Source organism: Bos javanicus, chromosome 10, assembly GCF_032452875.1.
Source record: "Bos javanicus breed banteng chromosome 10, ARS-OSU_banteng_1.0, whole genome shotgun sequence".
Classification (NCBI taxonomy): Eukaryota; Metazoa; Chordata; class Mammalia; order Artiodactyla; family Bovidae; genus Bos; species Bos javanicus.
The window spans coordinates 45,825,662-45,851,851 of NC_083877.1; the positions used below are offsets into that span (position 1 = coordinate 45,825,662).

At 35.1% G+C, this 26,190-nt stretch overlaps 1 protein-coding gene across 20 annotated transcripts in view; it reads left to right on the forward strand.

Moving 5' to 3' along the window:
• HERC1 (HECT and RLD domain containing E3 ubiquitin protein ligase family member 1) overlaps positions 1-26,190 on the forward strand; it is a 232,895-nt gene that overhangs the window by 111,822 nt on the left and 94,883 nt on the right. For 16 of the 20 annotated variants that reach the window (XM_061431034.1, XM_061431032.1, XM_061431035.1 and 13 more), the window contains 8 exons: positions 1,139-1,312; positions 5,095-5,209; positions 5,294-5,414; positions 7,183-7,354; positions 10,028-10,367; positions 10,785-10,905; positions 18,107-18,158; positions 24,803-25,071. In XM_061431034.1, coding sequence (XP_061287018.1) covers positions 1,139-1,312; positions 5,095-5,209; positions 5,294-5,414; positions 7,183-7,354; positions 10,028-10,367; positions 10,785-10,905; positions 18,107-18,158; positions 24,803-25,071 — 1,364 coding nt within the window. The remainder of the gene's footprint in view (positions 1-1,138; positions 1,313-5,094; positions 5,210-5,293; positions 5,415-7,182; positions 7,355-10,027; positions 10,368-10,784; positions 10,906-18,106; positions 18,159-24,802; positions 25,072-26,190) is intronic. The other 4 variants (XM_061431041.1, XM_061431042.1, XM_061431048.1 and 1 more) reach the window with 1 other exon arrangement.

Consider the following 26,190-nt stretch of genomic DNA (forward strand, 5'->3'; position numbering starts at 1 on the left):
TTATCTCTACCCTTCTCATATTTCTGTCTACTTTACTCACTTAACTGGCCTTTGATATGAATAAAATCAATTTCAGTTTTAATGTTATTTTTCAGTTTTTAAATTATAAAGTTATGTAACTATTAAAATGTTACATTTTGTGTTTAAATACTTGTCATATTAGGAAATATAGCAGTGTTAATCACTCAGTTATGTCCAGCTCTTTGCAACCGCATAGACTATAGCCCACCGGGCTCCTCTGTCAATGGAATTCTCCAGGCAAGAATACTGGAATGGGTTCTATTCCCTTCTCCAGAGGATCTTCCTGACCCAGGGATCAAACCTAGGTCTCCTTCATCACAGGCAGATTCTTTTTTTTTTTTTTTTTAACCTTCTTTTTTTTTTTTTTTTATTCTTCCAATTTTATTTTATTTTTAAACTTTACATAATTGTATTAGTTTTGCCAAATATCAAAATGAATCCGCCACAGGCAGATTCTTTACCACTGAGCTACTGGGGAAGTCTTTATATTAGGAAATGGGTCTTGTCTTTATAAAAATGAATGATAATTCAGTTATATCATGGGTTAAATTAAATTGACTTTGGGTGTTAGCCCGGGAACCTATCATTTAGTGAAATGTTTTGTTTTTTAAATGGAAAATGAATTCTTAATGCCCAGTGTCTCATTGAAAAGTTAAGAACCACCTGAACAAATATAAATGTCAGTTGAGAAATTATTTATATAAGTATCAATATGTTTGATCTCCCTGAAATTATCCTTAAGTGATTGTTTTCCCTTAAGTCTACAAAAAGAAAAAAAAAATCTTGGCTAGTCTCTTTCCCAATGATTCCATGTTTCTCAGTAAGAATATCAACCCATTTTGAACAAGAAAGTTCTTTGTCACATAAGACTGTGCTGCACATGTAGGACCCTGCCTACCAAAATGCCAGAACTCCTTCTTGGAATGTTGTTCATGTAGTCACACCAAGAAAGGCGTACTACCCTGAATTGAGAAGCATTAAAAGACTACCTCTGTAGCATCTACTTAAAATGGTTTGAAATATATCATTTCACACTCATTAAGTAAATATGGTAAGATTTTATTTGTAGCACCAAAATTTATTGGAATTGATAACTTGTGTAATTTTTTTTTTTTAGATAAATGTATGAGTTGCCTATTAGAAGTAGCTCTTTCGGGAAATGAGGAACAGAAGCCTTTTGATTATAAATTGCGGCCTGAAATTGCTGTCTTTGTAGACTTGGCCTTGGGTTGTTCAAAAGAGCCTGCTCGAAGCCTTTGGATCAGCATGCAGGATTATGCTATTAGTAAAGGTAAAGTAAAGAGGATAAAGGGGATAAATATGTAGATCGCTCATAATACCAACTAATATATGTGTAATATATATAAATAGAAAATCACAGAAATAACAGTATTTCTTATATAAAAAGGAATTTTACAATTAGCATTTTAAAAACAGTTCTTATTCCTTTTTGTGGAAACCACCCTGTGTATTTTTATGTACATATATCCTGTTTGAAGACAATCCAGTGTGGAAAAATTGAGATTTTTATAAAGAATAATAAATCCAGAGGCAGCATTTTACCGAAGGATTCCATGTGGTGTAAATGGATCTAATATAAGAGTTTGTTTAATGAATCTCTTCCCTTTGCAAGCCCTGGTTAAGAACTGAAATGATGTGTATGTAGATGTCTTGAGCTCTGCGTCTGGTCATTTTCCTCTTCTGTAAACTACTTTACTCTTTTAGAGTGCTGTTGAAGATACCAGTTTGAAATGAGGTATATTACTAAGTACAGCAGTAAAGTGTAATGAAAGTGTAGAGTGGTATTTCAGTTTCTGTTGATTAATTGATTAATATAGTTGTTTTATGTACAGGTTTTTAAAGGATATACCTGACTACCTGTCAGCTCCCTTGCTTCCCCTCTGCTTTAAAAATATTTTATTTTTAAAAATTTTCTTGGCTGTACCACATAGCATGTGGGATCTTAGTTCCCCAACCAGGGATCAGACCTGAGCCACTTGCATTGGAAGCAAGGAGTCTTTACCACTGGACCGCTGGAGAAGTCCCTCACGCTTTCCCCCTTTAGCAATGTCTTGGATTTTTCAGAATACATACCTAGTTATCTTTCTCCATGTTGTTTCTTTCATCTGCAATTCCCTGTTTCTTTTCTTCCTTCTGTGATAAAAATGGTAAAAGTAAATGCATGTTCACCTTTTATAATACTTTATATAATAAAAATGAGATACGTATCATTCAGATCTTTAAAACATTAGTGAGATGATATGTTTGAAAGTTGAATCTCATGCAGTCTGTCATTTATTTATTTACTCATTCTATTATATTGACTTTCACCAGTGGTAGAAAAGTATGATAGTGGAGGAGAAACAAAGCTTGTTTTCTAAGTCATATTTTCCGATATTCTCTTATTTCATCATTTTCTTGGAATGTGCAGTTAGGTATTCTTTTATATCATGTTGTCACTTGTTACTTTGCAGTGAGCACTTTTAAAAACAATGTAAACGTAAGAGGAATAAAAACTCTATGTCTCCATTGTTCATTTGCTTTTACACCATATATCTACACAAAGTCTAGGTATATAGCCTAGATTTTATACCTGAATAGTGGAAACATTTTGTAGAGCTTGGTATGAAATGACTATAACTTTAGTGAAGGTGTTTTAAAAGAACCTTTTAAACATTGCAAAGGAGGATGGTCCCTGCTAAATTTGAAACACTGCAAAGGATGTCACTTTAGTTTGCTTTTATTTTTTTATTTTTTTTTTTTATGTATGTCTCTCAGTTTATTTAGATATTCTCAATTTATAATAGCAACATTTTATAGTTTTCAAGGTATAGGTCTTGCATGTATGTACTAAATATATTCCTATTTTATTTTATTTTATTTTTTTTCCTAATTTTATTTTATTTTTAAACTTTACATAATTGTATTAGTTTTGCCAAATATCAAAATGAATCCGCCACAGGTATACATGTGTTCCCCATCCCGCAGTTTGCTTTTAAATTGAATATTAGGCTACTTGAAATAAGATCTTGTTTGGTTTTAAGTCATAGCAGTTTTCTAGAATAGCAAGCAATCCCTTGGAACAGATCTCTCAAAAACCTAATGTGGAAAATTTTGTATGTAATACAAACTGTTAAGATTCTCTAGCTGTAAGATTTTCTTAAAATCTGATGTGTTTATATTCATTTTTTCACCTGTAAAATAGGTAAGTCTGAACCTAAATTTTTACCTAAGCATCCAGAAAGGACTGGAAAGTCCATCTTTAAAACTTTTCTCTTAAGATAGGAGTTTTAAAAAGGAATTGAGAACAAGTGAAGATAACTTGGGGCTTAATATTTTCCAAGGGTGTTTTTTGCTTGGTTTTGTTTTTAAGTAACATGATAAATCTGTCAAATTAACAGAGTTTAGCAGACATTCTGGGAGTGGAGTAGACAGTAAACTCCCATATCCCCATTTGGAATCTACTGAATGTATCGCCTTTTTATAGTACCAGTGTGCTAACATGGAATAAAGAAAGCAGCTCACTAGTTCTCATCATCTAATGCTGTGATTTGGGTTTTCAATTGCATGTACTCATTTCTGTCCAAATGTTGTTTTATTTCTTACCCACCTAAATGTACATGTACTCATAGTGTCTATTGATACTTCAGTAACTTCAAATACCAGATATATACACACTTGACTAGTTTACTTAATATCTCTACTAGGATAACTAAAAGGTACTATTCAGAAACAGACACCTGATTACAGATATCCATCCTCCCAAAGGGCTGTTCTTCTCTTGGTAAAAGCCAACTGCATTCTAAATATATTATAGTCATCGTTGACTTCTCTGACGTTCACATCTGATCCATCAACAAATTCTTTCAACTTCTGTCTTCAAAATACATAAGAAATCTGACCTCTTCTTTCTACTCCCACTGCTACTACTTTGGTCTGAGCCACCATAATTTCTTACCTGAATTACTGTAATAATTGCTTCTGCTATTGCTGTACCTATAGTAAATTCTGTACTCAGCAGTTAGAGTGAGCCTTTTTTTTTTTTTTTCAATATAAGAGATTTATTACATAGTGATTCAGACCAACAGCTTTCTAGTTTACATGACTGTAAACAAAGGATCACGGACCCCTCTGTTTCCAAACACTTCCCTTAATTCACACATTTCTTCATTCTTTATTATTCACTCAGAAGATAGTTTTTATTTTTTTATTTTAAAACACAGATCATATCATCTCATATCTCTTCAAAATTTTCTAATGATCCTTCCAATTTTCCTCAGAGTAAAACCAAGAGGACTTGAAATGGCATGTAAGGCCGTATGTGATCTGGTCTCAGACAGCTTTCTGATGTCTCCTACTACTCTTGTGCACCCATATTTTGCTCTAACTGTATTGGTCTCTTTTAACTCGCCTCAGAGCCTTGACATAGTTTTTTTGAAAGGATGATGTTTCTGTATGGCTTCTTCTCTACGTCATCTAGATCTCTCTTCTTGATTGTAGCCATATCTGAGACCTTCCCAAACCAATCTATAAAAAATAGTAAACTTACACAGTACAGTATTCCCTGTTCTCTTTACTATGCTTTAATTTTCTCCATAGCACTTATCTGTCATAATAATGTTTTTATTTACTGTCTCCTTATGCCCCTCTTGGCTTCCTTTGTGGCTCAGACAGTAAAGAATACTCCTGCAATGCAGGAGACTTAGCTTCAATCCCTGGATTGGGAAAATCCCCTGGAGGAGGGCATGGCAGCCCCCTCCAGTATTCTTGCCTGGAGGATCCCCATGGACAGAGGAGCCTGACAGGCTACAGTTCATAGCGTCACAAAGAATTGGACACGACTGAGTGACTAAGCACACACATGCCCCCCAACTGGAATATACGCTCTGTGAGATCCAGGACTTAGTTTTATTTACTACTGTACTTCTATTTCCAGTATGTGGGATGTAGTAGGTTCATTTGCTAAGTAATTGCTTAGAAAAATGATAAAATTCAGGTGTTGGGTTACGAAAGCTATTAAAATGACCTCTGAAATGTTTTATCTGAAATGTCAGTGTATCATTTATTTTTCAGATTGGGACAGTGCAACTTTGAGTAATGAGTCACTCTTGGACACTGTGTCTAGATTTGTTCTTGCAGCTCTTCTGAAACACACAAATTTACTCAGTCAAGCATGTGGAGAAAGCCGGCAAGTAACTTAAAACTATCCTCAGACAAATATTTGCTCTCATGATATTGGAAATTAACTTTTCTATTTTGGTCCTTTATTTAGATATCAACCTGGTAAAAGCTTATCAGAAGTATACCGTTGTGTGTACAAAGTTCGAAGTCGTTTACTTGCTTGCAAGAACCTTGAACTTATTCAGACCAGGTCATCGTCAAGAGACAGATGGGTAAAGTTGGAAATCAGTTAATTTCTCTTATTTTTCTGCAAGCTATAAGAGATAGCTCCATGTTGGTTTATGTGAAGGGGAAAAAAATGTGCCTTAGTTATTGCAGATGTTCAATAAATGTTGAATAGTTCTTTTTCTAGTGAAACAAATAGGATAAGTAGAAAATTGAGATTTATTTAGCCACTTATTTATCAAGTGTGATATGGCTTCTGAGAGTTTATATATTCTTAGGCCATATAGGTAATAACAAATTGTCCAAATCATATGAAATATTATTCCTTTATTTTACATTGATCAGACAACATTTGAATTATCCTATTTGATTTGGGGTGCCATAACTTATAAGGGATATTAAACTACCTTAGATTGGTTAATCATCTTATACAAGAACTGGAAAATGTCAAAAATGTTTAGATTAGAAAATGAAAACAAAGGGGAGTCTCATGTTAGCCGCCTTAAAGATACTTAAAGGGCTTCATGCAGGAGAGGAAATAAACATGTTCCCTGTTGTTCCAGAGGACACAGGTAGGACCAAAGGGTAACAACTGAGTGAAGAATGAATGTAAGGAAAAAAGCCTTCTAATGATTAGAGTTGCCTACCACTGGAGGTAAAGATTAAAAGCTTTTATTAAGGATGTTCTAGAAGTAATTCTTACAACAAAATTGAAATGATTTCTGAAGTGCTTGATAATTCTGATAACATGATCCTATAATTATGAGTGTAGCTTGATACATATATATAATTATACATATAAATTTCTTTGAAACTTTCTTTGAAGCTTCATAACTCCATTATATAGATCTTAGATTTTAAAAACCAAACTTTATCTCTGCATTTGTATTATAGTATTCTTTTAGCATGCACTGATTTAATATTTGTGGATCTGATTATTTGTGAGTGACCTTGAAAGCCCATCAGAGAAGGCAATGGCACCCCACTCCAGTACTCTTGCCTGGAAAATCCCATGGGCAGAGGAGCCTGGTAGGCTGCAGTCCATGGGGTCGCTAAGAGTCAGACACGACTCAGCGACTTAACTTTCACTTTCACTTTGAAAGCCCATGAAATGTGTTAATCAGCCATTTTGTTGAAGCTCACATTTGAAACCTAGCATATTGTGAGGATACATGACTTATGTTTTGTGCAAGTCTGACTGACTGCTCAGTATCCCCATCTAACCATGAATCACACCTATAATAAGGACTCTTTTCTTTAGATGACTACTAGGTATCATAACCACCATGGGGAATAACATTGTCCTTATCAGATTTCTAACTTCTGGTTTCTTCAAGGGCCAAGTGAGAAAATAATTAAAAAATAATACGTTTATGTAACTGAAATTTGCTAAGAGAGTATAACTTAAATATTTTCACCAATAAAAGGTTAAAAAGCACTGTTTTGTTTTAAATTAGAATTATTAAACATTCATACAGAGTAGCAATAACATATACAACTTGAGGGAGACTGAATAGAATTAAATTTCATGTTCTTTAATTACCTTTTATGCTTATTGTCGTACTCAGGTCATTTTAATTTAGCAGTTTACAGCAGAACAATCAAAATGTTGAGGAAGAGAGCTTAGTGAGTTGTCTCTATACATTTTTTCTAATCTCTTCAGATTTATCCAGTATATCTTTTGTGTTTTTGTGGTAAAATTTGTAAGTTCTTATTGCTGTTAACATTATTTTTCATGATAAAGAATCAAGGTTTTAATGATTTTTTCAAAATTAAAATATATATATTTAGTGTAGCTCTGATTATTTCTTTAAGATCTCGGAAAACCAAGACTCCGCAGATGTTGATCCTCAGGAGCATTCATTTACCCGGACCATTGATGAAGAAGCTGAAATGGAAGAACAGGCTGAGCGAGATCGGGAAGAAGGACATCCAGAGCCAGAGGATGAGGAGGAAGAACGAGAACACGAAGTGATGACAGCTGGCAGTGAGTACACCCTTTGCTTTACAGATACACACTGTGGCATTCTTTCTGGTAGGGAAACTGACTACAGAAGAGAGAGGCAAACATTTCTTTAGAGTTTTTCTAAAAGGATCCTATCTTGATGATCTGGTTAGCTAATGTTTCAGCTCTTAAAACTGTGTTAGTTCCATTCAAGCTATTGGATTGGGGGTTTGGGGCTGAAAAGCTGTATATGCAGGCTTTTGGAAATAGTACCTGTTTCACTAAGTTTCATTCATGAAGTGATGCCCATGAGTCATTGAATCAGATCAGATCAGATCAGTCGCTCAGTCGTGTCCAGAGACTAGGGTCGTGTCCATTGAATAGGGTCATTCAAACTATGTTCTCTAGGGGTACCAAATTGTCCATTCACCTGACTGACTTCTAAGTGGTGAGGAGGAGAGAGACCATACGCAGAACTTTTTAAATTATAAACTTCACCCACTGACTATACTGCTGTTTTCAGTAGAAAGCAAGAGACAATATTGTTGGTTGAGAATATTACATGAGAATGTTATTGGCTGGTGAATGACATTTTTCATGCTTTTATATTATAAGGCTACAGGTAGTTTTAAAATGTAATCATTTAAATGTTTAAAGAGAAATCCCAAAACTTTTAAATATTTGTTAGTATTTTTTGAGTGATTTGGCTATGTCAAGTTAAAGTATATATTCAGTTTCGTAGCCTAAAACATGGCCATCTCTGCATTTGGTGTTGAGGTTGTCTATATTCTTCAGTTTGACACTTAATTTGTTACCGGTTTATTTGTGTTTTGCATATTTCTAAAAATGATTTTGAGACAGCTCAAAACAAGGCCAAAGCCTATTAAAACAAGAAAAAATATAAGGTCCAAATGGAGAAGAGGGAATTAGAGATGAAGAATAGGAGGATAATTATAATTATATACAATATAGTTTTGAGGGGTGCCTTACCACGTGGCCAGGGATTGAACCTGGGTCCCGGCAGCGAGAGTGATGCTGAGTCCTAACCATTGGACCACCGGGGAATTCCCAGAGAACAGTTATAGTTTTAAAACCTAGGCTGAGGGAACATTTTTGGATGAGCTTAAGGTTGGACGTAAGTTTGAGTGAACTCCGGGAGTTGGTGATGGTCAGGGAGGCCTGGCGTGCTACGATTCATGGGGTCACAGAGTCAGACACTACTGAGTGACTGAACTGAACTGAACTGAAGGTTTAGTTTAGAAATTCCTGAAAGCAAAGACTAAAGGGGAAAAGCACAGTAACAAAATATAACTTCAATTACTGTGTAATAAAGCATTATAGTTAACCAGAGTGTAATAATTTTTAAACTAAATACTGTTTTTGAGTATCAATTATATGCTGGCCTTTGGATCAAATGCTTCACATAGATTAACTCATAATCCTCTCAGTCTTATCAGATGATTTCTAGTATTACCTTGTTCTAAAGATGGACAAACTCAGGTTTAAGGAGGGAAAATTATGTGCCTAGGGCCACAAGTAGTAGCAGCTGAAATTAGAACCAAGTCTGCCCAGAATTCCAATGACAATTCTCTTTATTACTTTAACTGGTTTCCAGCTCTGGACTGTTAGTTCATTGGTTTGTTTTTCTTAGAAATAAGGGACTTTAAATAGCATAATGAATATATTATCATAATACCTTGAAATATACAGATCTATTTTAAAGTTTGTATTTCCGTATTTGGAGAAGGAAATAGCAAACGTCTTGCCTGGGAAAACTCATGGACAGAGGAGCCTGACGGGCTACAGTCCTTGGGGTTGCAAGACTCAGACATTACTTAGTGACTAAACCACCAGTACCACCACTTCCATATTAATAGATGACCCTAGTATTTTACCAACTTTTTTGCCTAGTTTCTCCGTTAAAAATACCACCTTCACTCAAATTTGAGCAAAATATTCTTTTCCTCTTGTGAAATATCTACCACTGCATCAGAACCTTATTAAACCCACTGACTTTTTACACTTGTAAATTGGGGAGGGCTGGCATTAGATGGACATTTAGTAGAATCCAATTCTGTTTCAGCAAAGACCTTTAATGGTTGTGCTTATTTAATATGTTCAAAATACAACAACGTGTAGATGTTAGGAATTATATGGACTTTGGAAGGGGAAAAAGAGCTTTTCATTTAAACTAATGCAACTTAAACTTTGTCTTTTTCTCTTGTATCCTGACAATTTTCAAACCAAGGTTGTGAACATTTCAGAAATGGGCAGTTATTTTTATCTAACCCAGTGGTTCTCAAACTATGATGGCCTTCAAAATCAGCTGGAGGGCTTGTTCAAACACAGATTGCTGGCTCCGTGCCTAGAGCTTCTGATTTAGACAGTCTGAGTGAGGCACAGTATTTTTCATTTCTAGCAAGTGCCTGGATGATGTTGATGCTGCTCTTCTGGAACCACACTTTGCAAACTACTGATCCAACTCATAAGAGTAGAAATAGAATCAACCAAATCTGAATTCTATAAAGGCATGAGTATTTCCTATTGTAATTTTTATAAGTTTAGTATTATACATATATTTTTGGTAAAATTTTTACTTAGATGCTGTATTTAATGTCTAAAAAATAATTTTCCCTCTTTCAGTAAGTTTTTGGTCCAAACTTTTTGACTATTTTTATTGTTATTTTCTTTGCTCTTCTCTCCCCATGTGTTAAGACCTTGTTTTTGTGTTGCATGTTACAGAAATCTTTCAGTGTTTCCTCTCAGCCCGTGAAGTAGCTCGTAGCCGAGATCGAGATAGAATGAACAGTGGGGCAGGGTCTGGGGCTCGAGCTGATGATCCACCTCCTCAGGCTCAGCAAGAGCGAAGGGTGAGCACAGACCTTCCTGAGGGTCAGGATGTGTACACTGCTGCCTGCAACTCCGTGATCCATCGATGTGCCCTGTTAATATTAGGAGTAAGTCCTGTGATTGAGGAGCTTCAGAAGCGAAGGGAAGAAGGACAGTTGCAGCAGCCTTCCACAAGTACCTCTGAAGGGGGTGGACTTATGACCAGGTGGGACTGAGTAGAAACTTAAAACATTTCTTCTCCCTTTGTTTCTGTATGCACTGAAATGATTTATTCTGAGGTTAACACAGACATGGAGGAGGAAATACAAATTGACAGATGAATTTAATGTATAGAGTGATCCTAGTTCAACCTGGAGTATAAATTTCTGATTAAATGAGACAGCACAGTTTTTCATACATATAAGCAATAGTAGTTGAGAAACATATTAAAATATTTGCATATCTCTGTAATTGATTAAGTAGACTTTGTACTTAGACCTAACTGAGAGCCAGGATTTTCCATCAGCAGTCATAATTACTCTTCACTGTGTGTGTGTTTTATCTCTATGCTGCTAGTTCCATTCAATTTTATGTTCACTAACAGTCCCAAATCGAAAAACTTTTCTTTGTGCATGTGAGACAGGAGTGAAAGTCTTACTGCAGAGAGCCGGCTAGTCCACGCAAGTCCAAATTATAGACTGATCAAATCGAGGAGTGAATCTGATTTGTCTCAGCCTGAATCAGATGAAGAGGGTTACGCACTGGTAGGTATACCTAGATTCAGTAAAGGATTTTTGTATAAATACATAAGAGTTTGGTTAGAGTAAGTAATATACATTTGTTTTAGACAAAAATGTTTTTTTAAAAAGAACTTTTAAGAGAAATGAGATAACTTTATTGCATAGGTATTTATCACCTGTATGTTAGTGACTCTCAGATTACTTTCTTTAGCCCTGACTTCTTCCTAAACTCAAAGTTCGTGTATCTCACTCCCTGATGGACATTCTACCTGAACATGTCAGGTGACCACAATCTTAACCTATCCAAAAATAAACTGGTTTTTCTCCCAAACCTGTTCTTTCCCATCCAGTATCTTAGTATTAACTCCCCAGGCTGGAAACATAAGTTCATTCTTGCCTCTGCTGCTGCTGCTAAGTCGCTTCAGTCATGTCTGACTCTATGTGACCCCATAGACGGCAGCCCACCAGGCTCCCCCATCCCTGGGATTCTCCAGGCAAGAACACTGGAGTGGGTTGCCATTTCCTTCTCCAATGCGTGAAAGTGAAGTCGCTCAGTCGTGTCCGACTCCTAGCGACCCCATGGACTGCAGCTTACCAGGCTCCTCCGTCCATGGAATTTTCCAGGCAAGAGCAGTGGAGTGGGTTACCATTGCCTTCTCCGCATCCTTGCCTCTACTTTTTCTTGTTTCTTGGTCCTCCTCACTCTGCACAGTCCAATTAGTCCGACCTTGAAAATTTTACTCCTAATACCTTTCTAATATGTCCTGTCCATCCTTCCTGCCACTGTTCTGTCTCAAATTTTTCTTCTCTTTTGCCTGGCCTAGTACAAAACCTTCAAACTGGTTCCCTCTCTTGTCTTATACCTGTCTTCAACATTTCACTAGAATAATATTCCTGAAATGCAAATCTGTTTTTACCTCCTCTACTTAAAATCTTTCAGTAGCTCTCAGTTACCTATCAAAAAAGCCTCAGGATTTGGATTGCAGGCATTTAAGGTAAAAATCAAAGAAATGAGATGCTGATCTATATAAGAAGTAGGAAGTAATGTGTGCTGTAGTGTGATGGGTTAAATAAACTACAGAATGAGAACAGTCTGATAGCTTCTATTTGGGTAGCTTTGGACTTGGAATTGATAGCTAGATTTTCATTTTGACTGTTCCTGTGCCTTTTATGTGAATCTGTATGTGCTACTTTACCTCTCTGGGCCTTAGTGTCCCATTGTGTGATACGAGGATAGTAGTGCCTGTTGTGTATGTGGTAATGTGTTAGACTTGACTACTGTTTTAGACTTGGCTACTGACCCTGATTCTACTGCTGAAGAGCTTTTTTTTTTTTTTTAACATTTTTTTGGAGAATAATTGCTTAACAATGTTGTGTTGGTTTCTGCCTTACAACAATGTGAATTAGCCATAAGTATATATATATATATGCTGCTAAGTCGCTTCAGTCGTGTCCAACTCTGTGCGACCCCATTGATGGCAGCCCACCAGGCTTCCCCATCCCTGGGATTCTCCAGGCAAGAACACTGGAGTGGGTTGCCATTTCCTTCTCCAATGCATGAAAGTGAAAAGTGAAAGTGAAGTCACTCAGTCGTGTCCGACTCTAGCGACCCCATCGACTGCAGCCTACCAGGCTCCTCCGTCCATGGGATTTTCTAGGCAAAAGTACTGGAGTGGGGTGCCATTGCCTTCTCCAATATAAATAAATAAATAAATAAATAAATAAATATCCCCTCTTGAGCTTCCTTCCCTCCTACTCCCCACCTTTTATCCTATCCCTCTAGGGGGATAGGATAGCACAAAACACAGCCTGAGTTCCCCAGTGACTTCCCACTAGCTATCTGTTTTATACTTGGTGATGTATATATATTTCAGTGCTACTCTCTCAATTCATTCCACCCTCTCTTTTCCCCTGCTGTGCCTACAAGTTCATTCTTTAGATCTGCATCTCTATTTCTGCCCTACAAATAGGTACATCAGTACCATTTTTCTAGGTCCATATATATGCATTAATATATGATATTTATTTTTCACTATCTGATTTACTTCACTCTGTCTAACAGGCTCTAGGTTCATCTACCCCAGTTCAACTGACTCAAATTCGTTCCTTTCTATGGCTGAGTAATATTCCACTGTATACATGTACCACATCTTTATCTATTCATCTGTCGATGGACATCTAGGTTGCTTCCATGTCCTGGCCATTGTGAATAGTGCTGCAATGAACACTGGGGTACATGTGTCTTTTTAAATTGTGGGTTTCTCAAGCAAACCCAGTAGTGGGTTTGCTTGGTCATATGGTAGATTTATTCCTAGTTTTTAAAGGAATCTCCATGCTATTCCCCATAGTGGCTGTATCAGTTTACATTCCCACCAACAGTACTAGGGTTCCATTTTCTCCACATCCTCTCCAACATTTATTTTTTGATGATGGCCATTCTGACCAGTGTGAGGTGATACCTTCCTGTAGTTTTGGTTGGCATTTCTTTAATAAGGAGCGATGTTGAGCATCTTTTCAAGTGTTTGTTGACCATTTGTATATCTCCTTTGGAGAAATGTCTGTTTAGATCTTCTTCCTGTTTTTTATTGGGTTATGTGCTTTTCTGATATTGAACTGCATGAGCTGCTTGAATATTTTGGAGATTAATCCTTTTTCAGTTGCTTTATTTGCAATTATTTTCTCTTATTATGAAGGTTGTCTTTTCATCTTATTTATAATTTCCTTTGCTGTGCAAAAGCTTTTAAGTTTAATTAGGTCCCATTTGATTATTTTTGTTTTTATTTCCATTTACTCTAGGAGGTGGGTCAAAGAGGCTCTTGCTGTGCTTTATGTCAAGGAGTGTTCTGCCTGTGTTTTCCTTCAAGAGTTTTATAGTTTCTAGCCTGTAGTTTTTGGATGGATTAATGCAGTCCATTTTTAGCTCTGAAATTCCTCTCTTGTGTGAACAGAGAAAATAGATGTGAAAGTGTTTTTGAGAAGTATGGAATGCTACATAAATATGAAGCTATTGTTTAAAAGAAACTTCTAAGTGTGAAAGATTCCTCCTCTAGGAAGGTTTAACAGTGTCTTCAAGCAAGTTTCATTGTATGTTTTTGTTTGTTCTTCCTCCTTTTCTTCTTCATTCCCATTAGTATCTCTGTGTCCTGATTTCACATTCTCAGTCTTACCATCTACTGAGAATTCCTTTCTGTCCTTTTGATTTTCCAAGTTGATCAGTCTCTTTATTTATTCTCCTAACTGTGACAATTCTCAGAACTTCCAGTGACTTATAGGGATCTGTACCATTCTATATATCCTGGTCTCACTCCTTTCTGGTCTCCTCTGCTGCTCCTCTCCTCCTTGATGACCCTCCTTCTTGCCACACTGACCTCTTGGGTTTTCCGTGAACATACCACACAGCTTCCCCATAGGACCTTTACATGGCTGTTTTTTCTAATTGTAATACTGTTGTCTGCAGGCAGATGCCCTTATTTCAAGCCTTTGTTCCAATGTTACTTTTTTGGTGATGCCTACCCTGACCACTCTATTTGAAACTTCAGTTTGCTCTCCTTTTCAGATGTTCACTCATTGTCCACTTTGCCTTGTTCTGTCCCTCCCACTCTACCCCCACAGTGAAAATGAAAGTCACTCAGTTGTGTCCGACTCTTTGTGACCCCATGGACTATACAGTCTATGGAATTCTCCAGGCCAGAATACTGAAGTGGGTAGCCTTTCCCTTCTCCAGGGGATCTTCCCATACCAGGGATTGACCCAGGGTCTCTGGCATTGCAGGTGGATCCTTTACCAACTGAGCTAGCTATCAGGGAAGCTGATATCCAGGTCTCCTGCATTTTCTGCATTGCAGGTGGATTCTTTACCAGCTGAGCCACAAAGGAAGCCCAGGAATACTGGAATGGGGAGCCTATCCCTTCTCCAGCAGCTCTTCCTGACCCAGGGTCTCCTGCATTGCAGATGGATTCTTTACCAACTGAGTTATCAGGGAAGCTGATACCCGTCCCCCGCCCCCACTCCCACTCCCACCCCCCGCCGAGTACCTAGCATTATTTAGTTGCTGTATTTATCAGTTTCTCTTAGCCTACACTAGAATATAAGTTCCCTGAGGACAGAAATGTTTGCTGATTTTTTCATGGCTGTATCTCAAGTACCTGTAGTGCTTGGCACACAGTAGATAGTCATTAAATATTTTTTTAAAAAATGAATATTTGATCTATTTTGGTAAAATTTCTGTGCCTATTTGTTCTTTCAGCACTTTAATTTAGGCCCTTGTTACCTTTGCCTAAAATGGGTAGTTTTCAAATTGATCTCCCTGCCTTTTCCAGTCCCTCTCCTTCGATATTGCTGCCAGAGCTGGAGCTCTTAAAAACACCCAAAACAAGAACACACTTCAACAGCAGAACACCTGCTGGTCATGCTACTTTCTTATTCATGCTACCTTCTTATTAAAAAAAAAAAAACAAAAAACCAAAAAAACTCAGCGACTGCCCAGAAATCAAAGATTCTGGAAAATGTTACCTGCCTGCTTTTGAAGCACGTTTCCTTGAAGTAACCTGCAGTTTTGCCATAGCATAGTAGTCCATCCGCCAGACCCCAAACATACCTTTTGGGCCTCTGCTCAATGATTGTTTGCCTTAAATGTCCTTTTCCTTTGTTGATGAAGTCTTGCCTTTCTTCTAAGGACTGGTTAAAATGTCACCTCTTCCAAAAGTTTACCTAAGATTACTCAACAGTGACTTTGTTGTTTCCCTGGCAGTTTGTTAGTAGCTCTAATAAACCACTAATGATTTGTCTCATGTTGGACTTACTTAATTTTTAAAAAATTTTATTTATTAATTTTTAAATTTTTGGCTGCACTGGAACTCTGTTGCTGCTTGTGAACTTTCTCTAGTTGTTGGATTTACTTATATATTATTAGTATTTCTTTCCAATAGACCTCTTCAGAGTTCTAGAGTTCCTTTTTTAGCGCCCCTCATATTTCCAACATTGTGCTTTGCACATTGTAAATAATTGACAATTATTTCAACTGATATGAAAAGGTAAAAAATGAGAGTTAAAGTGGCATACTTTTTGGAAATAAACAATGAAATCTGATTTAATCACAAAACTGTTTATTTTGATCTGGGGCCTGACACTTTTAGCTTTCTGAGCTCCAGCATTTTTATCTTTGAGATGGGGAATATCTCTGCCTGTTATGCTTGCCTCCCTGGGTTGTTGTGAAAAACAAGTTTAGGAATACAATTTAAACTGAAAATGCTGAAAGTTATGTTTTCACAACATAATAGGAAGATGAATAAATGGAGGTGGGTTGAACTTAGGTCTAACTGCCAAGTCTGGTTTCTATAGTTTAAAAAAAATTAATAAACATAATTTTAAAAAAGATAGACTTTTGATCATCTTTTATGGAATATTTAGAGAGATAGTGTCATAAGAAGTGGAAAAATCAAGAATAGAGAGAGCAAATTCTCTTGTTGATGAGGAGACCTAGGCTGAGCCTTCAGTTTTGAGCCTCACATAGACAAAGAGGACCAAGCCATGGGGGCAATGTGAAATTTTCCAGCTGAAATATGTTACCCTTCTGTCTGAGTTCATTTAGGATTATCATTCATATCTTTAACATCTAGTAGTACTTATTTATCCTGAATTGTTAATGAATGAAATGCTTTCTTAAAATAACTGAAGTTAATCAGCTTAATGCTAAACCTGTGTTTTAATCTTCTTTTATAAAGAGTTTTATGTGATATATTATCTGTTTCTCTTGTTTTAGTAAACAGAGAAACCTAAGTCAACAGTTACACAGTTAAACCCAAGTTTAACTGTTTGATTCGCAAATGTTGTACTTACCATCATTTCTTACTATACTCTCCTAATCTACCTCCCTCATTTCCCTACCCACTTCTTTCACAAAAAAATGGATTTACCATTCAAAAGTAAATACTATTTATAAAAGTATAAGAGAATGAATTAGGACTAGAAGAAGCTGAGAGAGGAAAATAAAGTCCTGAGTAAGATTTGCATACCTCCTCTTGTATCCTGTAATGTTCTCCTAGATATGGGCCACTGAATAGGAAAAATATGAGTTGCATGGTTCACAATGACTAAAAGATAAAAACAAAAAGTAAAAAGTTTTTATTTTCGAGAAAAACTGAGATATTTCTGGTTCTGAGGCCTGAGATAAATTTCTTCAGTAATCCCTAACGGCAAAGGTACTGTTTGATAAAAATGTTACATTGCATGACATGGTAATATTTTCAGGTATCATGACAACTCTTCGTTGTTTTTTCCAGCACCAAATGGCCTGGTAGCATGCTTATTTCTGGTGTGTGTGTGTGTATATAAAACAAAATGTATTTATCCACAATGTGGGTTACCAGGAAAAGATTTTCCAAATAACGTTTCCTAAATAGATCTGTTTTGTCACTTCTGCAGGCTTTCTTCTTTGCCACCAACTTTTTTGTTGTGTGATAGAGTGCAGTTGAAATTGCTGAGATCCTAATGTCATATCTGTGCGTAAATCTAAGTTATGGGTTTATACAGACAACCAGTATATGGTTGTCTTTACATAAGAGAGAGTAGATAGTTGTCACCAGTGCCTCCTCAACACACGCACACAGAAATATACTTCTGTTCTTCCTAAAAGCCTGCACTGTTTTATTAAGCTGACTGCAGTTTCACCAATTTGAGATTTCTTTATTTTAACAGGTTTTAAACAACCTGTTAAAATACAACTAGAAGGCTTAGGACTGTCTTAGTCTTCTGTTAGTGTGGATTTATAAGATTCTCTTCTTCTGTACACCTAGCCAAGGCTAATAATTTTAGAACCAATAGAAAGTGAAGGTAGAACAAGTAGTAGTTTTGGAAAATGAGACTTTGCTACAGGGGCTTTAGGCATCTTGAGGGTATTAATAAGAGATCATACTGTGTTTGGAAGATAAAAGACAACGATTTCAAAGAGGAAACGGTGATGACAAAGAAAAAGTTCTGCTACTTTACACTGTTAATTAATGTGCACATTGATTTTGTGTATTAGTTTCTCAGAGTCATGTGCCTGAGCTTTCTTGAGCTGTTTTCACTGGGTTTTTAGAGACTTGTTTTCTTAGCCTGAATTGACTGGTGAATAAGTAGCACATTGCAATAATTATATAGATTATTTTTTATTCTAGTACTCTCAAGTCTTAATCTTGAAATTATTTTCACAATTAAATTTTATTATTTGTTTTTAACTTAACAGAGTGGAAGACGAAATGTTGATTTGGATTTGGCATCATCTCATAGAAAGAGAGGTGAGGATTAAATATTAAATGTATGATTAAATTAAGTAGCTCTTTTTATATCTGATGTATTTAGATCTGAATGTCATTGAAGCATTATTGTAAAAAAATTAGAAACATTTTGTCAGAAAAGTTAAGAGGGAGATCATTTTCTTGAAAATAATACTCTTAAAAGTCTGGGAATGTATAGGAGTTAAAAATCGGTTCTGTTTCTCATTTGTCATGTTTTGACTTTTTTAAAATTTTGTGGATTCTGGAAGCAGTACTTTATATTGTGGAGGAGTTATTGACATAATTTTCTATACTTTAGCTCACTGGTATAGTTCCTGTAGTTCAGATGGTGTTACAGGAAGAGCTCTTTACCTCACTCACCTTTCATACACATATATACACTTTTAAACTGAGAGTTTCTAATTTTTTTTCCTGTTTACCTCTCAAGATAAAACATGTAAGAAATAAACAGGTGATTTCTAAAAATGAAATTTTCCCATGAGGAGCAATTTTAGAGTGTTATCAAGAGTTAAATTTATTTGTTAAAAGCTGTATCTTAAAAAAAAAAAAAAGCTGTATCTTAATGAATAATATAGTTAACTCTTGTTTATATGTACCAATAGATGGAAAGAACAGTTTTAGATAATACAAATCCAAGGTAACTAAAAACTCACCGAGTATTATTCTTTATTAATTTGCATTTGTAATTAAACCCATTTATTCTGTGGTTGTGAAAATGTGAAGTGTTAGAAGTTGCTGCTAGTGGCAATTTCCTAAGAGCTGGTGGGAAAACTTTTTTCCTCCTGATATTAAATCTTTTATATTTCAGAATTGAACCCTTCTCTCGATAGCTTCCTTGGCAGGATGTTAGGTTTACCTACAGGGAAAAAAAGTGAGAAGGGAAAACTGAGAAATTAGAGGAAGCAATGCACACACAGTTTTTTCATTTTTGTGTTTGTAACTTAGAAGAAATGTTGGTATTTATACTTAGAATACTAAGAATGATTTTTTTGAACTATTAGGAGTTATGAGGACTAGAGCTGGTACTTTATTGAAAAGTCTTTTAGTACTATAACATATCAAAGCTGCTGGGTTCCAAAGATATTATAGAGTATATGTGATATCAAAGAAATGTCATATGTAATGTGTATTTTATTGTTTTCTAATTCTTTGAAAATTGGCAGTTCATGTGCCATAATTAGCCAGAAGTATCATTTTCTTTAACCACTTGAGTTAGGAATTAAATTTTTGGAACATTTTTACTTTCCTAATTTTTGTTAGCTCAGGTGAAAGTTGTTGCTTTGATTTTTATGTTATATTAATAAAAAGACGGCTTCAAACTCATTGGGTAGCATAAGGGATCCAACCTTTCATATTAAGAGCTTCCTACTATACTGGTATACTCATAAGTGTTATTCCATTGGCTAAAATTACTTTTCTCTCAGATATTTATTATGCTTATGAAAATATAAATTTGAGATTCAGTTTATGATAACTATGTCAGCATGTAGCAGCAGCAGTCAGCATGTTGCAGAGTAATTTTTGGAATAAAACAAAAAGTGTTATTTTTAGCTTTGAATTAAGAATAACCTAGAATTCAAGTGTAAATTACTTAGAAATTAATATGACACTTTAACTATCCTAGATTTGCTCCCTGTTCATAATTTTAATCCGTTGCCCTGTAAGTAGATTTCATGTGGTTTTAGAGCTAAGTAGATACAAATGAATTAATTATCCAAGTCCAGTTTATGGGTAAGCCAACTTTTCCAAAAGTTCAAGATAGTGCCAAGACCTGTCAAGTTCTTGAAACTTTATTTTATTGGAAACAGGCAAATAAATAGGACCTCATGGGAAAAATTTGTTTAAATTACCCATTTAGGAGGTTATAATAGAGAGGCAAACTTGTTATTATGTTAATTATGATAGTATCACTTAATGTGGTACCAATTTATTCTAGTAATCATTTTATATCTTACTGTTCTCAGGCAAAAATTTTGCTGATAGCTTTGTTCCTAGAAGTAGGTGACTAGAAAATGGAAGAATTACTGTTTTAGGAAGAGCAGCAAAAATACTTTTCAATCTCATGAATCATAGTGTTTGTGGATTAAACAATGAAAATGTATACTTACTGGTTTCATTTATTTAATTATAATGAATTTCTTTTTTTTTTTAAAGAAATTAACATTGAAAATATACTTGGAACATTATATTTTCAAAAGAATTTTTTAAACTCATGTGTATTTAGAGATTACCCTCTGACCACAGCGGGGTTTTGTTTTGTTTTGTTCTTAAATGATGGTAAAATAAACCACTCTATTTTTTCCTTATTTATTGTCAAAATGGACCAAATGTCATAAGCTATAACATGCTTATCTTCAGTTGGCCAGATGAACATACCAAGTCTGAGAACTTTTTGGAGCAGTTCAGGTGTTCTGATTCTGACTTGAGCTATGAAGGACAAGCAGATGTCCAGCCAAGTGAGAATTCTTTTATGTGCTTATTTATCCCTTTCCAGTATTTTGAGGAGAAAATGTAAACTTTTTTCTCTCACTTTCCTTTTTCATTTATTAGTCTAGTAGTCCTGAGTTATTAAAAGTTTAGTAAGAGAAATTAGAGATAGCAATATTTAATTGCATCTGTTATTGAAACTAAATGGATAAATTAATGACAATTAATGGTTGTATACACATTTAGCTGCTCTTAATATGTCTCCAAAGATACTCCTTGAGAGGGCCTAGTGCCTATAATTTCAGTGTTTGACATTGGGGATATTGGAATTCATGCTGTTGAGCCATGAATGCTTCTTTTCCCCTCATTCCAGTTAATGTTTCACACTTGGTACAAGATCTTGGTCCAAGAAAGTGAATATGGTAGGAAGGAGTAAAGTGAGCAAACAAATTGAGTTCAGCCAACTTGCTCATCAGAGCTAAATTCTAAAAAAAAAAAAAAATCGTAAATTACTTTAAAAAGAGACAGGTGATCCGTATTTCTGCTTAGCACCCCAGAAGTAATATCAAATTTGAATTCATGAGACACGTAAAAACTTTGCTATATGCCAGGTATCGTGCTAATCACTTCAAACATATTAACCCATTTAATTGTCATAATAACTTGTCAAAATTCTTGACAAAACCTGTTAAACTTGTTAGTATTTGGGTACTTTGATATGTAAAAGATTTGCTATAGTTGTGTAGAACTGAGCACCTTCTTTACTGAACGACAGTACCTTTTTGCAGATACTTTAGTTTTTGTATTTAAGCTAAAGCTGATATAATCAGTGAAAAATGATGGAGATACCAAAGCAGAAATTTAAGAAGGAGCATCATGGTTTGATTTCACCACCTTGCCCCAGGTCTTTGTGTTTTATTGCTAAATAATATCAGAAACATTTATCAACATGTGTGTTTCATGGTATGACTTGTATGGGTGAAATGCTATTTTATCTATGCATTTCAAATTAGATTGTATAAAGAAGAACAAATGTCAATGTTGTCTCCTGTATGAAATTTCTCCTTTTGTCTTCTGATTCTTGTTGTGGTAGTGTATTTACTCCTTTTTGGCCAGTTGAGCCCCAGAAAAAAGAAGAGCTTCAAGCAAGTACATGATGGCATGTTTAATTTTTTTCCCCTTTTAGCTTGCCTACATATTTTATGGTTTATAAAGTATGTATTGCAGCTCTGCCATGTTCATTTTGAAAATTCCACCTAAGAACCAAGTTACAAGGACAAGTAAACAATCTCAAATTTCTTGTTGGATTTCATATTTTCTTTTTATAGTAGGAGACTCTGAATTAATATTAAGTAAGAATTGGGTCAGTCACAGTTACTCTGTAGAGGCTTTTGATACGCTTTTCAGACACAGTATTTCCTATAGTCAGACAAAACAGTACAGAACAAATTAGTTATTAGGTTATTATAATTTTTTTTTAAATTATAGTTTTTCATCTCTCATTTCCATACTATGAGATTTTGTGTTTCAAAGTATTTTTGATATCAGCCTAAACATTTTGGTTATAAAAATTCATTTATTTATCCTAATGCTTTCGAGTAGCGTCTTTCTTGTTCTTTCTTTTGTTCATACAAAGTTTTGTTTGGTCTATACACTTAATAAGTTGCATGTTTTAAATTAGGGGTCAGAAAACTATGAATAGTGGGCTAAATGTGAATTGCTATCTTTGTTTTCAAGTTTTGTTGGAACACAACCACACTCATGTATTATCTATGGCTCCTTTCACATTACAACAGAAGAGTTGAGTAGTTGGACGAATCATGAATAATCCACAAAATCTAAAATATTTAATAACTGACTCTTTATAGATAAAGCTTGCTGATCCCTGCTTTAAATTGCAGAGAGGACTTAATTTGGGCATTGGCTACCTATTTCATAGGACATTTTGGAGTATATTAAGGCAATTCACTTCCTGTAGATTCTTCACAATTGAACCTTTGTGTAGGCAGGCAGTGGAATTCCCATGGATCAATGTTTTGTGAGTTGATTAACAACAAGTATTTGTAAGATCACTTCCCATAAACTTAAGGAATTAGTTTTATTAATTTAGAAGATCATTTTCTTTGAGCCTCTGTTTCCTCAAGTGAGGAAACTGAACTAGATAATCTTTAAGGTTGCTTTTACTTATGTGGTTCTAACATTAACTCTTTGCACATTTTATTTTCATTTTGAAAAATAATTATAAGTATTATAAGGTAGAAGAACTTTTTACTCTGAAATTTTTTTATTGAACCAATAGGCTCAATGCTAAGAACCAAAAAATATTATTTTTAAGTTAAGGTTAAATCCAGATTCTGATTTTGGAATGCTTACAGAAATGAAAAATGATTCTTTTTTCCCCACATTCCACATTCCATGCTTTATTTTTTAAATATCATTTTTAATTAAATACATTATGCATCCATGACATTTTTCTTTGGATTTTTACTCTTTTCTGTTATACTTGTGAAAACAATCAGCTATACAATTAGGGGAAATTTTGAGACTGGTTATTTCTATTTCAATAGAACTGAAAATCTAACATTTTTTAATCTTAAGAATTCTTGCTAAAATATGGAAGGCAGATAAACCATATATTCTTGTCATTCTAAATTATTTTAGTAGAATTCATATAAATTATTTCATAGCTGCTTTATAATATTAACTGCCTGTTGTGAATTCCTGTGTCTCAATTTGAAGTCCTAAGGTTTTCCTGACATCATTATAATAAATCAGAAATAAGTTAATACAGTCAATATTGTGTTAGTTCATTTTCTCTGTGGGCATTAGTAGTCCTCTTCCCAAATCTTTTCTATCTAGTATGTAACAAACGTAATTTTTGTAATACATGTTTTATTAGGTACCTCATTCCTAATTCATTCCCAATAGAAAAATTTGGTGGGTTCACACAGTAAGATATTCCACAGCACTCAAAGAAATGAACTGTGGCTACATGGAATAATGTGAATGAGTATTAGCAATATTATACTGAAAACATACAAAAAGATTACATAAAATGATGCTTTTTTATAAGGTCACAGGCAACTAACACCAAACATTATTTGTCTTGGGCATACATATAAAACAGTATTTAACAGCAGTAATGAAAGCGTTAGGTGGCAGGACACAGGAGAGAGACGGGTTGTGGGGAGGAGCAGAAAGATAGTACTCTGCCAAGTTTTCTATTTCTTGTGTTCACATTTATTATAAATACAAAAGCAAGCCATGCATGGACCAATGATGAGAGTATATCATGAGCCAGAGTATAATTAATCTAACTCATGTACCTGAGATCAGTTAAACCAAAAAAGACAAAGCTTGTAAGAATTTAGACATTGTTATATTTATTTAAAGCCCCAGCTGGCACATGACTTGGACAATGTTGTGATCACACATAATAACATTTTTGCTGTCTAATGTAAAGATTTTAAGCTATAAAATGCCCTTTGGCAAAACTAATGGTATTAGCCACTATTGTTATACCATTTGGCAATTTTATGTAGATATAATTTTATAGTAAATCTTATATATTCTTATCTGTGAAACTTTGCTTCTTCTATATAAAGGAGTTTCACAGCCTGCAATAAATATACATATAACACAGTGAAAATGTTTCTTACATTAATGAAACCCAAAGGTGATGATGTCTCCTTTTTGTTTAAGTTTACTTGCCCTTCTATGTTCATTTTTTTGGTAATATTTCATTGCAGATATGTAGACACTTTGCACAATCTTAATTCACTCTTTGCAATGATAATGTTAAATCAGATGAAGTTCTATTGCTAGTTGATCTTAGCAGCAGTGTCCTAAATGCCTAGTTCTGTTGTGTTCATAAATGATGGTCTGGTTTAATACTGCAGAGCCTTTTAAGCTAAGCATTTTGAGAACAGCTTCTGCCTTTCTTTTTCTTGTGGCAGCGTGTTGCTAAAGCGCTTACAGAGACACTGGTACATTAAACAGGGCTTTCCCTTTCTTTTCTTACATTGCTCTAGTTTTTGTTTGTTTATTGTTTTTTAGCAAAGCATTTTGCTCAGATTCACTTAATGCATGCATGTATTCAAACATGAGTATCCATTCCTCACCAGTTGGTATGATAGCAGCACTCAGCCCTCATCTAGTTTCAGAATGTATGTTCTACTTGGTCATTACTGATGCATGTTTGTTCTGTTTGTATATAGGTCCTATGCACAGTCAATTGGAATCTCTGAGTGACTCATGGACTCGCCTGAAACATAACAGAGACTGGTTGTGCAGTTCCTCTTATTCCTTTGAGTCTGATTTTGATCTTACCAAGTCTTTGGGAGTTCACACTTTGATTGAAAATGTTGTAAGCTTTGTGAGTGGAGATGTGGGGAATGCCCCAGGTTTTAAAGAGCCAGAGGAAAGTATGTCTACAAGTCCCCAGGCCTCCATCATTGCAATGGAGCAGCAACAGTTAAGGGCAGAAGTAAGTTTTTGATGTTTACTCCTTGTGAGGGACTATGAACCACTGAATGTACAATTAATAGGAAAATTTTTTCCTTTTCTTCTACTTCTTGCCTCCCTCTTTCCTTCACCTGAGCTTTTTGATGTTGCTATCTTAACTGGAGCAACTTGATATTTTCTTTGCAGTGAACAGTAGTGTATTTTTAATTGCTGTCTTTTAGAACAAGATACTCTAATCACTAAGTGTTTCCTTGTCTCCTAGAAACTATAATAAGATTGGTGGGTGACTATACAGATCTGCTCTTAGAGTCTCCATTTTTGACACATTTGTCTGTTTAAAAAGGGCTAGATTAGAACATCATGGTAATAATGATGAATGCTGAAGTTAATGAACAAAGCCTCTTAAGTATCTCCCTCAAAATATTTATTAATGATTGTGATTTTAACATGTCCTCAAATTCTTTGATACTCTTCCTGCCAGGAGGTTGAGCTTAATTTTCCTCCTCTTAAGAGTAAGCTGGACTTAGTGACTTAGAGCTACCAGAGTATGAAAATGGCGGGGAAAAGTAATTTTACTTTGCAGAAACCTGGCAGACATCACCTTAACCAACTGATCAAGATTAATATCACCATAATTAATAAGTTACGCTAATACCATGCACGGTGATAATAATATGATAAGAAGGAGACTTTGTAATATTCTTCCCCCAAATCCATATCTGTAGTCCAAACATTAGAAAACATCAGGCAAACTCAGATTGAGGGACATACTATAAAATACAGGAACAGCCCTTTGTAAGCGTCAGGGTCATGGAAAACAAAGACAGAAACTGTCACAGACTAAAGGAGACAAGACAACTAAATGCAGTGTAATATCCTGGATTGGATCCTGGAACATAAAAGGGGCATTATGGGGAAACTGGTGAAATCCAAATAAATTCTGTGGTTTGGTTAATAGTATTGTACCAATGTTAATTTGTTTTTGATAAATATACCATAATTATGTAAGATATTAACGGTAGGAGAAACTTGGGGAAAGTATATAGGAACTCTTCTATAGATACAAAATTATTTCTAAATAAAAAGTTTATTTAAAAAAAAAAAAAGGAATAGGCCAGTTGACTGCTGTGGTGGATATTTG